A 13436-nucleotide genomic window follows, 5' to 3' on the forward strand; every position below is an offset into this window, starting at 1 on the left:
TGGAAGAACAAGTTATGCCATGCGTGAAAGCCATTAATACTTGGTAAAATGGCGCCATCTAGTGCCTACATCTGCAAGAGAAGGGTAGGAAGAAAACTGTAAATCAATTACAGTGCAAAATGACAACTCCAGAAACTGACAGGGCCAAGGCAATTTAATAACAATAGGTCGATTGACTCCGGGGACCATAATTCTTAGTCTATCGACTGGGTCACTGGAGCAGCTTAACAACTAATATAGCCTTTTTCCAGAGAGAAACACACTGTTCTGAGTGTGCTAGAGAGGTTTACAAAGAGGAGCAAGAGACAAACTCCAACTACTTCATGCCTGGCTCTGCTGTAAGTGTTTGCACCCTTCCTTTTTTTTTTTTTTTTTTCCCATATAATCATGACATCATCTTATAAGGCAAGTATTATCATCCCCATTTTACAGATGAAAAACTGAGGCCAAGAGAGGCCAAAATCTTACCTTAGGTTTCAAACCCACTTTCTCTCTTTTGCACTACCCCAGAGAGAACGTATAGGAAAACACCTCAGCTCCCTTTCCTATCCATCATTCTCCACGTGGAAGACCAGGGAGACACTGCTGGTCCAGTACTACCACCAGGGAGTCCACACTGTGATGTACAACTCTGCTGAAAGACGCCAAAGGGGCAACCTGAAGACATGGAGTGAAGAGGACAAACACTGGACTAGCATAAAAGCATTTCCTGTAGCCCAGTTTGAACATCACTTTTTTGTTGCCATTGTTTTTGTCTGCCTTTAAATCAGTAGCTCCTAGATGCCAGGGGCTATACTCTTGATACGTCATGCTAAGTTGCTTCAGTCATGTCCGACTCTGCAACCCCATGGACTGTAGCCCACCAGGCTCCTCTGTCCATGGGATTTTTCCAGGCAAAAATACTGGAATGGGTTGCTATTCCCTTCTCCAAGGGATCTTCCGAACCCAAGGATAGAACCTGGATCTCTCACATTGCAGGCAGATTCTTTACCATCTGAACCACCAGGGAAGCCCAGAGTATTTTAAGATATTACATTTTCATTCATGTATGATATTACATTTTTAATTCAACCAGTAGATCTACTTGGTAAATGAATCAATGAGGCCATTGGGAAAAAGTATATAAAACATTAAGTATATCATCATTAAAAAATAAAGAACAATGATGAGCTCCTGATATAACAAGGATAAAATACATAAAAATAGAAATAAGAGACTTCCCTGGCAATCCAGTGGTTAGGACTCTGTGCTTCCACTGCAGGGGGCACAGGTTCTATCCTGGTGAGGGAACTAAGACCCCACATACTTCAACTAGCAACTAAAGCTCCCACAGGCTGCAACCAAGACCCAGTACAGCCAAATAAAAATATTTTCAATGCAGTGAGTTCTTTAAATTTTATGGGAAGTTTTTGTTGATTTGTTGTTTCCCTCAAAGAAATATCATGAAGTATAGTTGCATCTAGGAAAATTTTCTTGAGAATTCTATTCTAACTAGAAATATAAACAAAAAAAAAAAAACTAAAGGAATTTTATATCTCTTCTAGAATATATGCACACACTCAATTTTGATGACCAGTAGGCAACTGTAAAATATTCTCAAATGAAAGAAAATCTTAGCCTGATACATATTCCAGCCTAAGTTTTAAAAAAAATAGCATTCTGTAAGGGAGTTAATTACATTGAGTATCTGAAGGCTTCCCAATGAGTCAATAACATCTTCCAATAGAATCCAAGCCATTTCACTCCTAGGTTTGTCATAGAATCTCTATATAGCAAAAACACACTTTAACTCTGTGGGCCTTCCCCTCATGTTGCAGGGGGGTTGGAGGATAGACAGGGTCTACAACCTGGAGCTGTGCCTTTCAAGTGTGAAGGTGAGCTCATAGCTCTCATCAGTAGAACAGAAGGTTTGAGAGGTTTCAAACAAATAATCATCTCTGCTTATCTATCCATTCTCTCTTGAAGGGGGTGTCTCTGTTTAAAAAAAAAAAAAAAAATTCTCTGTCTCTCTGCCAGCCCTTCAAGATGCTGAAGGGAAAGAAGGCCAAGGGGAAGAAGGTGGCCCTGGCTTCCACTGTGGTGAAGAAGCAGGAGGCCAAGAAAGTGGTCAACCCCCTTTTCGAGAAAAGGCCCAAGAATTTTGGCATTGGACAGGTTATCCAACTCAAAAGGGTCCTCACCTGCTTCGTCAAATGGCCCCGCTACATCCAGCTGCAGCATCAAAGGGCTATTCTCTATAAGCGGCTGAAAGTGCCTCCTGCAATTAACCAACTCACCCAGGCCTTGGACCGACAAACAGCTACTCAACTACTTAAGCTGACCCACAAGTACAGTCCAGAGACGAAGCAAGAGACAAAGCAGAGGTTGCTGGCCCAAGAGGAGAAGAAAACTGCCAGCAAACTGCCCACCAAGAGGCCACCTGTCCTTCGCGCAGGGGTCAACACTGTCACCACCTTGGTGGAGAACAAGAATGCTCAGCTGGTGGTAACTGCGCATGACATGGTCCTCCTGTGCTCAAAGATGGGGGTTCCCTACTGCATCATCAAGGGGAAGGCCCGGCTGGGGCGCCTGATCCACAGGAAGACCTGCACCACTGTGGCCTTCACACAAGTCAACTCGGAGGACAAGAGTGCCCTGGCTAAGCTGGTGGAAGCCATCAGGACCAATTACAACGACAGATATGATGAGATCCACCGTCAGTGGGGAGGCAATGTCTTGGAGCCAAAGTCAGTGGCTCTCATCACCAAGCTGGAAGAGGCAAAGGCCAAAGAGCTGGCCACCAAACTGGGCTGAGTATGCACCATTGAGCTTTCTGTACATAAAAGTAACAAAAAATTCTTTAAAAAAAAAATTCTCAAAACCCCTGCCTAAGCTTCTCTTGTTCAGCAATACAGCTTTGCCAACGAGCTTAAATTAGGATACAGATGGATGATGTGGAAGGACAAAGGAAATACCATGTGCAAAGACATAGGGGTGTAAGAATGTGTTTCTTCAGGCAAAAGCAAATCATTCAAAAGAACTGGCACAAAGGGTACGATCACTGAAAAGGTAGACAAGGGGCAGATTATGAAAAATTCTTGCATGAGTGCTAAAGGAAGTATATACTTTAGATTATACTTCAGACTAGTATTTCTCACATATAAGTAGCATAAAAGGAGAAATATTTTCACAGATCCTGTCTTGACTTAAATTCTCTTTAAATATCATGGCATACACTGTTTATAATTCCCTAATATTTGTTCTCACCATCTTGCTCTTAGTTAATAGAATTCTTCAAATTTTACCTCAAGCCTACATTCCCCAGCCTCCCTTGCAACTGAGGGATCAAATGACCACATTCTGGCCAGTGAGAAGTACCTGGAAAGAACGTCTACATCTTCTGGGTCATGTTCTCATAAGGAAGCTACTTGCCCCTTTTCTTCCTCTCTACTCCTTCCCACAGGCTGGAAATTCAGAGAAATGGTGACAAACCAGCTTCAGCCATGTGAATGAAGGCAATACTCCTGGACCTAACTGCTCACATGTGCTCTGTGTGACCAGCAACGTCAGCATCACCTGGGAGTTTGTGGAAGTGCAGAATCAGCCCGAACCAGACCTACTGAGGTTGATTCTATAGTTAAATAAGATCTCCAGGGAATTCCCTGGTGGTTCAATGTGCTCTGTGCTCTGACTGCCAAGGGCCCACGTTCAATCTCTGGTTAGGGAACTAAGAAACTTCAAGCCAAGCAGTGCAGTGAGAAAAAAAAAAAAAAATATATATATATATATATATATCCCCAAGTGATTCATATTTACATTAAATTTTGAGAAGCACCAATCTAGGAGAAGGCAAGGGGAGCAAACTAGTAGGAAAATGGGTCTCCAGATGACGATGCTACAGTACTGGACAACTGACGAGCTCAGATGTTTATGAGAGAGTAGACTTTCTACATTTGCTTAAGCCACCTTTTTTTCTTAATCTCTAATCCTATATACAAACTATATTAATATATACAAATGTAAAACATGGCATAAATACCCATCCATATTTTTTTAATACCGATGTCTTTATGTATTCCTTTTAAAACCACACACCTTGGATGAAACTTGAAACTACACTCTTCCAACAGAAACCACACAACTTGCCTCCAAACATATTGAAGCTCAGGTTCTTTATGCCTCAGCACAGAAGGAATTCAGCAAGAGGCAAAGTGATAGGTAAGAAGTATATTTATCAATATCCTTTGTAAAGAGGTTGCAGGAAAATGGGAGAGGTCACTCATCCAGGTCTTGGATGAGTTCCTAGGACAGGCCAAAGAATGAGGGTCCCTGGCTTCAGGCAAGAAAGGATTCAAGAGCAAGCTGTATGTTCCACAGGCAGAATGTGGCCCATCTCAGAAGGTGAGAGCTGCCTGGAAATATGGGACAGTTAGATTTTCTGGGCTGGGTAACTTCATAAGCTAATGACTGAGAGGGCTTCCCTGGTGGCTCAGTGTTAAGAATCCACCTGCCAATGCAGTTGTTGTTGTTCATTCGCTAAGTCATGTCTGATTCTTTGTGACCCCATGGACGGTAGCATGCCAGGCTCCCCTATCCTTCACTATCTTCCAGAGTTTGCTCAAATTCAGTGATGTTATCTAACGATCTCATCCTCTGCCCCCTTCTCCTTTTGCCTTTCCCAGCATCAGGATCTTTACCAATGAGTCTTTCCAGGGTCTTTACCAGGGTCTTTCCCAGCATCAGGGGCTTTTCAAATGAGTTAGTTCTTCTCATCAGATGGCCAAAGTGTTGGAACTTCAGCTTCAGCATCAATCCCTCCAATGAATATTCAGGGTTGATTTCCCTTAGGGTTGACTGGTTTGATCTCTTTGCAGTCCAAGATATTCTCAAGAGTCTTCTCTAGCACCACAATTCAAAAGCATCAATTCTTCAGCACTGCCTTCTTTATGGTCTAACTCTCACAACCATACAAATTGTCAATGCATGGGGAGGGAGGTGTGAGGAGGGTTCAGGATAGGGAACACATGTATACCTGTGGCAGATTCATTTTGATATATTGCAAAACCAATACAATATTGTAAAATTAAAAAATTAAATTAAATTAAAGAAAAAAAAATTGTCAATGCAGGAGACGGGGTTCAATCCCTGGGTTGGGAAGATCCCCCAAAGAAGGAAATGGCAACCCACTCCAGTTGTCTTGCCTGGGAAATCCCATGGAGAGGGGAGCCTGGCAAGCTACAGTCCATGGGGTCACAAGGAGTCAGATACAAACTTAGTGACTAAACAACAAATGAGTAGAAGGATTACTTCAACTGCTTGGGGAAAGGTGTGGGGATTTCTAGGAACTGGGACATCACCCACATTTTGGACTTTTACAGTCTGCCCCAGAACTTCCAGGTACCTGTGGGTTTGTATTTAGTATATGCTTTTGTATTACAAAGCTATGGTTTTCCAGTAGTCATGTATGGATGTGAGAGTTGGACTATAAAGAAAGCTGAGCGCTGAAGAATTGATGCTTTTGAACTGTGGTGTTGGAGAAGACTCTTGAGAGTCCCTTGGACTGCAAGGAGATCCAACTAGTCAGTCCATCCTAAAGGAAATCAGTCCTGAATATTCATTGGAAGGACTGATGCTGACGCTCCAATACTTTGGCCACCTGATGCAAAGAACTGACTCACTAAAAAAGACCCTGATGCTGGGAAAAATTGAAGGCAGGAGAAGGGGATGACAGAGGCAGAGATGGTTGGATGGCATCACTGACTCAATGGACATGAGTTTGAGTAAGCTCCGGGAGTTGGTGATGGACAGGGAAGCCTGGCGTGCTGCAGTCCATGGGGTCGCAAAGAGTCAGACATGACTAAGCAACTGAACTGAACTTGTATTACAATGAGTGTATAACGAGGCTCACGGTGTACAGGAAGTCAAATCATCCACTACCTTGGACTTAATTCTTCTAAACAGTTTTTGTCATATCCTCAATGGCTACATCATTCTTTTAAAGGTTGTGCCCTGTCCCCTTCCCTCCTCACTTTGACTTTATTCAGTACCAACACCACTACTAAATTGTATATGCTATACTGGTTTTAGCTGAGCTGATTATATGCTGGTCCAGAGCCATAAAAATGTTTTTTAATTATAAATGAAATAAAAACAAACTATGAAACCAATAAAAATCCAAATGAACAACTGTTTTAATATAATGAAATGGATGACGTTTTTCTGCTGGAACAAAGTCACTCTTCACAACATAGCAATGTACTGAGGCTTTCAGACAAATGCTCTTGAGTTTGGCAGGTTTGTCTACATGTGTTTTGTGAGAACTCAGTTCTCTTAGAACTTGACTCTGTTTGAAATACTGTCAACAATTAATAGCACCAAATGCCACGTCATTTGACTTTGCTTGGCTTAAGTGTATCACTTAATATATTAAGTTACCTCTTTTCACATTCACCCAGGACAATTCAAGAAGCACTACTTAACATCAGTAATTTTATACAATTTATAAATTTTTACAATTTATACAATTGCAAATACAGTTTATAAGACTCTCACCCAAACCAAGAGAAATAAAACTTATTTTTATACACAAAAAAACTACACAAATGTCCATAGCAGCTCTATGTAATAGCCAAAAACTGGAAACAACCCGAATATGTTTCAACAGGCAAATGGATAAATAAGCTGCAGTACAGTATATAACACAATGAAATACCTTTCAGTAAGAAAATGACATATTGATATGTATAACAACTTGAGGATCATAAATGCATTATTCTAAGTGAAAAAAAACTCAAAAGCTTATATGGGACTTCCCTGGTGGTACAGTGGATAGTAACCTACCAGCCAATGCAAGGGACACAGGTTCAATCTCTGGCCTGGGAAGACTCCACATGCTGCAGAGTAAGCCTATGTGGCACAGCCACTGTGCCCGTGTGCCCTAGAGCCCATAAGCTGCAACTACAAAGCCCGAGTGATGCAGCTACTGAAGCCCGTACATCTAGAGTCTGTGCTCCACAGCAAGAGAAGCCACCGCGATGAGGAGCCCATGCACGAAAAGGAAGAGTAGCCCCCATCTGTCGCAACTAGAGAAAGCCTGTGAGCAGCAATGAAGACCCAGTGCGATCAAAAATAAATTTTAAAAAGAAAAAAAATCTTATTAAAAAAGTTTATATGTATGATTCCATACATATAAAATGTATGTCTCGAAATGACAAAGTTATAAAGAACAAATCATTATTTGTCAAGCGTTAAGTTTTAAGGAGAGTATGACTAATTATAAACGGGTGAAGTCACAGAATTTCTTTTATGGCAATGAAATAATTTTGTCTCCTAAATATGTCAGTGTTTACACAAATCTACACATGTGATAATATTTTGTAGAATTATATACCTGAAAAAAAAAGAGTGCATATAAAAACTGGTAAAATCTAAATAAAGTCTGTAATTGAGTTAATACCAATATCAGTTTCCTGGTTTGATAATGAATTGTAGTTTATGTAAAATGTTATCATTAGGGGAAGCTGAATATAGAATATATGGGAACTCATCATACTATTTTTGCCACCTCTCCTAAGTCTAAAAGTACTTCAAAATCAATATTTTTTATTGTAACCTAATAACAAATCAATACTGAACATCTTTGAGCTTTTGCATTTTAGCTGATCCAGACATGACAGATGTCAAAGGAATACCCAGAGAAAGAAGAATTTAGAAAAGGAAAGAAAAATGCACCTTCAAAGATAGCAAGGGAATCAGACTTTAGAAGGACTGGTTCATCAAATAAAAAACATAAGAAGGACTTAAAGCAAAAAATTCACAGTATTACCATGGTTACGAAGTTTACATTATCCCTTTAAGATAAGAAAGCAACAACTTGTTCATAAGACAGCTATATTCACAATGCTCCTGACAATCTCCAGCCAACAACACAGAAAAAATTGGAGATAAAACTATTTTGGGAGGAGTCTAGGATTGTTGAAAATATTCAACATTTTATTAGTTGGGAAATCAGACCAGTCAGGGTGACTCTGATTTATCTCAGGGTGCAAAGTTTGTTGTTCATATTTTTGTTTTTACTGTGGTAGGTGAAAAGTATAGACACACTGGAAGCAGAGCAGGTTTTGCTTTTGTGCAGACACCTGTGATTTGCCAAAAGTAGCTGCACTTTAACTCCTGGCATCTCAGTGACCAGGACAGACTATTTTCCTCCACCACCTTCTGTGACCCCGCTGGGCCTGAGACTGTGTCTACTGTTTCCCATAGAACATCTGCACTTGACAGATGTGGTATACAATGAAATATTACTGAGCCTTAAAAATAAATGAAAATTTCACATTTGACTAACATAAAAACTACCATGTTATAAAGCCATGTATCTCTAATGGCTTGATTATCATTATCTGAATGAAAATCAGTCAGTTTGGTTGCTCAGTCATGTCCAATTCTTTGCAATCCCGTGGACTGCAGCACGCCAGGCTTCCCTGTCCATCACCTACTCCCAGAGCTTACTCAAACTCATGTCCATCAAGTCAGTGATGCCACCCAACCATCTCATCCTCTGTCATCCCCTTCTCCTCCTGCCTTCAATCTTTCCCAGCATCAGGGTCTTTTCTGGTGAGTCAGTTTTTCGTATCAGGTGGCCAAAGTGTTAGGGGAAGCACACGGATTGAAACCGCCCACCCTGGGCAGGCACCATAGTAACCATTTGCATGAGTTGTTTTATGACAAGAGATCCTGATAAGGAATATGGAACTAATAAGCCACCACCAACCGGAACAGTTCGGGAAAGGTGGAAAGGAGACACCACGTGTCTGTCCACTTCCCAGAATCCCTCTCGCTAGCATCCATCTTGGCTGAGCGATGCATGCGCCACCAGGAAAGACTCTGAATTAGAATGATTGGCCAAAGACCACCCAGAAACTAATCCCATCACAATAAAACCCAAGACTGCAAGCCATGCACAGAGCAGTTCTCCTGGGTTCCCTTACCCTACTGCTCTCCCCGCGCGTGACCTTTCCCAACAAAATCTCTTTCATTGTCAGCACATGTGTCTCCTCGGACAGTTCATTTCCGAGTGTTAGACAAGAGCCCAGTTTCGGGCCCTGGAAGGGGTCCACCTTCCTGCAACAAAAGTATTGGAGTTTCAGCTTCAGCATCAGTCCTTCCAATGAATATTCAGGACTGATTTCCTTTAGGATGGACTAGTTGGATCTTCTTTAAGTCCAAGGGACTCTCAAGAGTCTTCTCCAACACCACAGTTCAAAAGTATCAATTCATGGCTTCACTTTGCCATGAAGGGATGGGACCAGATGCCATGATCTTCATTTTTTGAATGTTGGATTTTAAGCCAGCCTTTTCACTCTCCTCTTTCACTTTCATCAAGAGGCTCTTTAGTTCCTCTTCACTTTCTGCCATAAGGGTGGTGTCGTCTGCTTATTTCTCCCTACAATCTTGATTCCAGCTTGTGTTTCATCCAGTCTGGCATTGCATGATGTACTCTGCATGTAAGTTATATAAGCAGGGTGACAATATACACCCTTGATGTACTCCTTTCCCATTTTGGAACCAGTCCCTTGTTCCATGTCTGGTTCTAACTGTTAATTCTTGACCTGCATACAGGCTTCTCAGGAGGCAGGTAAGGTATTCTGGTATTCCCATCTCTTGAAGAATTTTCCACTGTTGTGATCCACACAGTCAAAGGCTTTAGCATAGTCAATGAAGCAGATGTTTTTCTGGAATTATCTTGCTTGTTGTATGATCCAACTGATGTTGGCAATTTGATCTCTGGTTCCTCTGCCTTTTCTAAATCCAGCTTGAACATCTGGAAGTTCTAGGTTCACATACTGTTGAAGCCTGGCTTGGAGAATTCTGAGAATTACTTTGCTAACGTGTGCTGCTGCTGCTAAGTCACTTCAGTCATGTCCGACTGTGTGCAACCCTATAGAGGGCAGCCCACCAGGCTCCCCTGTCCCTGGGATTCTCCAGGCAAGAACACTGGAGTGGGTTGCCATTTCCTTCTCCAATGCATGAAAGTCAAGTCACTCAGTCGTGTCCGACTCTTCATGACCCCATGGACTGCAGCCTACCAGGCTCCTCCATCCATGGGATTTTCCAGGCAAGAGTACTGGAGTGGGTTGCCATTGCCTTCTCCTGCTAACGTGTGAAATGAGTGCAATTGGGGTGTAACAAACTACCACACAACTCATCCTGTCCTCAAACAGATGGCCTGGAGAGACTTGTGAGAATATTCCACCAAGGGGGCAGCAGAGAGCAGCAGGTGGCTCCACACAGTTTGTCCCCCAGGGCCAACTCGGTCCTCAGCCAAAGGCACCCAAAATCTCAGAGTGTGCAAACACAGAGCTTCAGAACCTGCCCCTTCTTAGTCTCACTTGACCCAACTGCACCACCACAACAAATGATACTGCCAAGCCAAATGGCTGGAAACGGGAGGTGGCAGGAAAAAGAAACTGAGTACTCACAGATTGAGGGTCAAGTTAGGGAGAGGGCAGGGCTTCACTCGCTTTAACACAACTTGTTTTTCAGGTTCTGAAAAGCTTCACCCTTTCCAGCTTTGCTTCACATCCATGACTAAAGGGGTTTTAAATGGAGATTTCACACAGATAAAAGTATCATAAGAGATTTGCTTCAAAAGGCTCCTCTTGTCTATGAGGCTATGGAGCCTGAAAGTGGGGTTTTCTTCCTGTCCACTCAAACTCTTACTTTAAAGGCTACTGAAAGACTTGCTTTAAGTTACAGATTCCTGGACCCCAACCACTCCTCAGAGCATCCCAACTTTGAGAATCCTGAAATTTAATAACTGTTGACACCTGAGCAGTGGACGATGGTGTGTGAGTTGAAGGACCCAAGAATTCTAGGTCATTGTGTGGACTTAAAAAATATTCACAACCTGAAAACTGTGAGTTATATTTTATTCGGTAGGACTTTTTTAGGACTTCATGCCCAGGAGATAGCATCTCAAGTAACCCTGAGAGAACTGCTCCAAGGAGGTGAGGAGAGGAGCCAGGTTACATAGAAGTTTTGCAACAGAGGACAGGTAGTCTGAACCTCAAACAATTATTAATTAAAGAAAACCCAGGAATCCCAAGTTAAGGAATTTACTGCTTTTCTATGAATGGGAAGAGGCAAGAATCTGGGCTTACTGAAATCACTCCTTTGATATGCACCTCAGCTATCTGGGCCCAATATCCTGTATTTTCACACCCTGAGCTTCCTCAGGGCTTTCCCTGATAGCTCAGTTGGTAAAGAATCCACCTACAATGCAGGAGACCTGGGTTCCATCCCTGGGTTGGGAAGATCCCCTGGAGAAGAGAAAGGTTACCCACTCCAGGATTCTGGCCTGGAGAATTCCATGGACTGTATAGTCCATGGGACCGCAAAGAGTCACACACTACCGAACCACTTTGATTTCACATCCTGACCTTCCTCAGGGCTCACCTCAGGGAGTGGCTGGAGTCTGATGGCTGCTAGATAGCAGGTATTCTTTCCTTCCTGAGTTCCCTCAGGGCTCGCCAGCTCACCATCTGTGGTGGCTGTAATCACTAAGACTGTAACATCCTTTGTTTACTGATGTAGCAATAAGTATTCCATTTCTCAATTGTTACATTGGCCAACAATATTAGACCCAGAATGAGGGCTCTGACCTGCTAGGAGCCCAGATTTGAATTCAGTGGATGATCCCACTTGTACAAGAAAACTTCCTATCACCACAGAACAAGGTCTCCCTTCAAATTCTACCATATGGGAACAGGCTTCAGTCTGCCAGGACCACAGTTTGTCCTTATAATAGATGCCTGGAAAACTTTACTTATATTGGGGTTTTAAAATGGCTGGGGAGTGACCTGCATATAACCTAGATAACTGCAGTTTTCCTCTTTTTTGTAGATCAACCTCACACAAATCTCATGTGGGAACTAGCAAACCCAACTCCAGAGGCTCTCCCAGTGAAAAGGTACTAACCACCCCCTCACATTTCTCTTTCCCTCCCCCGTCAACCAAAATTCCCTTAGTCTAGCCCAAAAAAAGTCACCTTCAACTAAAAGGCAGTTCTCTAAGGAAAGCTGATGACCCCCACATTTAAAACTACTGCCTCTAGCAATTCAAAGGCTCTAGAAGTTAAAATTAACCCCACAAGCAATTAACCCAGTTCAGGTGACCTCCGGGAATTTGGCTTTTTTTTTTTTTTTTTTTAATCTGAGGTAATTCAGTCCCAGTATAGGGGGAAAAAATCTTTGAACTAAAATCCATAATCTCCAATATTCCTAATTTTTTATATTAATCAAGACTCTATTAATCCATATCTCGACCAGAAAGTAAGAAGGCCAAACTAAAGAAGTCTTGCCACCTTAATCTTTCCACTGATTTAATTTTAGATGATTCCCAGAAGTTCTTGGATCTGTCTATTCAATTTCTTAGAGTGAATGGACTCCTAAGAAGCCCTCCTGTGTCAATCTGACCAATAGTCCAGAAAGATTCTTCTGGCAGTTTTTCTCAACAACCTTCTCTCATTATAGACACCAAGGGGAAGCTGTACATTATTCAAATCTAGTCTTCAAAACAAAGGTAGCTGTACTCTACTGGGGGCTCCCAACAAGAGACACAGCCCAAAGTAGACCCAATGCTAAAAGTGTGAGGGCCTCCAGGGCCATCCCATGTGAGAACTCACGATTCCTCCCAGTTCAAAGCTCCATAGAGTTTCTGAAGCACAGTAAGCATTGGCAGTGGGGGTGGGGGAGCCTCTAATGCCCTTTGTGGCCTTCAGGCATGTAAGAGCTGTGGGGGAGGGGGGTTGAGACTCTTAATAACAAATGATTTAAGACCCTTAATGTTCTCTCACTAAGAATAAGAACCTTCTACCAACTAAACTTCCCACTCATCCTGTCAATTAGTTTCCAAATGAATCATTTATAACAGCCCATCTGGGAAGCATGTCCTGATGACACTCTCATTGAAAGGCCCCTGGGTCCCCTCAAATATTTTCTTGGCTATTGTTCCAATCCGGCCTGCTGAGCCTTGGCTGTACAGTCTTCTGGTAACAGGAGCCAAGACATCCTCACCATGCAGCTGGTTCCTGGATGAACATTCCCTTCCCTTCCTCAGATGCGCTAGAATAAGAAGCCCATAAATCTTCCCATTAAGGATCAGCCTGCTACACCTTATCTCAGCTCAGATTAATTAGATCTAATTGATGGTATTAATAAATCAAGATGTGTAGAATCACAAAACCTTTAAACCCAAAAGGAATTGGTTGCATTGTTTTTCCTAACCCTCAGAGTATTTTGGAATCTGCTCTTCAATGCTTTAGAAATCCTGAAATGTGGCAGAATGAGGACAACAATGCAAGTGTCTTGGACTTCCCTGGTGGAGCAGTGGATAAGAATCTGCCTGCCAATTCTTATCCCCATATCCAGGGCACACGGGTTTGATCCCTGGTCTGGGAA

The 13436-nt window shown here is 42.3% G+C and overlaps 2 protein-coding genes across 7 annotated transcripts in view; one reads left to right on the forward strand and one right to left on the reverse strand.

Moving 5' to 3' along the window:
* SPTSSA (serine palmitoyltransferase small subunit A) overlaps nt 1–13436 on the reverse strand; it is a 459057-nt gene that overhangs the window by 369473 nt on the left and 76148 nt on the right. Inside the window, exon 1 of one of the 6 annotated variants that reach the window (XR_008705300.1) lies at nt 10458–10482. The exons of the other annotated variants lie outside the window; for them this stretch is intronic. The gene's annotated coding sequence lies outside the window, so the exon portion shown is untranslated. Of the gene's footprint in view, nt 1–10457; nt 10483–13436 lie in introns of those variants that run through there. 6 annotated transcript variants of the gene reach the window in all.
* Nucleotides 2026–2793, forward strand: LOC129633802 (60S ribosomal protein L7a-like). Its single transcript, XM_055555727.1, has one exon. The coding sequence runs from the start codon at nt 2026–2028 to the stop codon at nt 2791–2793; it is 768 nt and encodes a 255-aa protein (XP_055411702.1).

The sequence above is a fragment of the Bubalus kerabau genome, chromosome 19 (assembly GCF_029407905.1).
Source record: "Bubalus kerabau isolate K-KA32 ecotype Philippines breed swamp buffalo chromosome 19, PCC_UOA_SB_1v2, whole genome shotgun sequence".
Lineage (NCBI taxonomy): Eukaryota > Metazoa > Chordata > Mammalia > Artiodactyla > Bovidae > Bubalus > Bubalus kerabau.

What these genes read in the sequence shown, in the direction of transcription:
- LOC129633802 (XM_055555727.1), top strand. Translation starts at nt 2,026, where the DNA reads ATGCTGAAGGGAAAGAAGGCCAAGGGGAAGAAGGTGGCCCTGGCTTCC.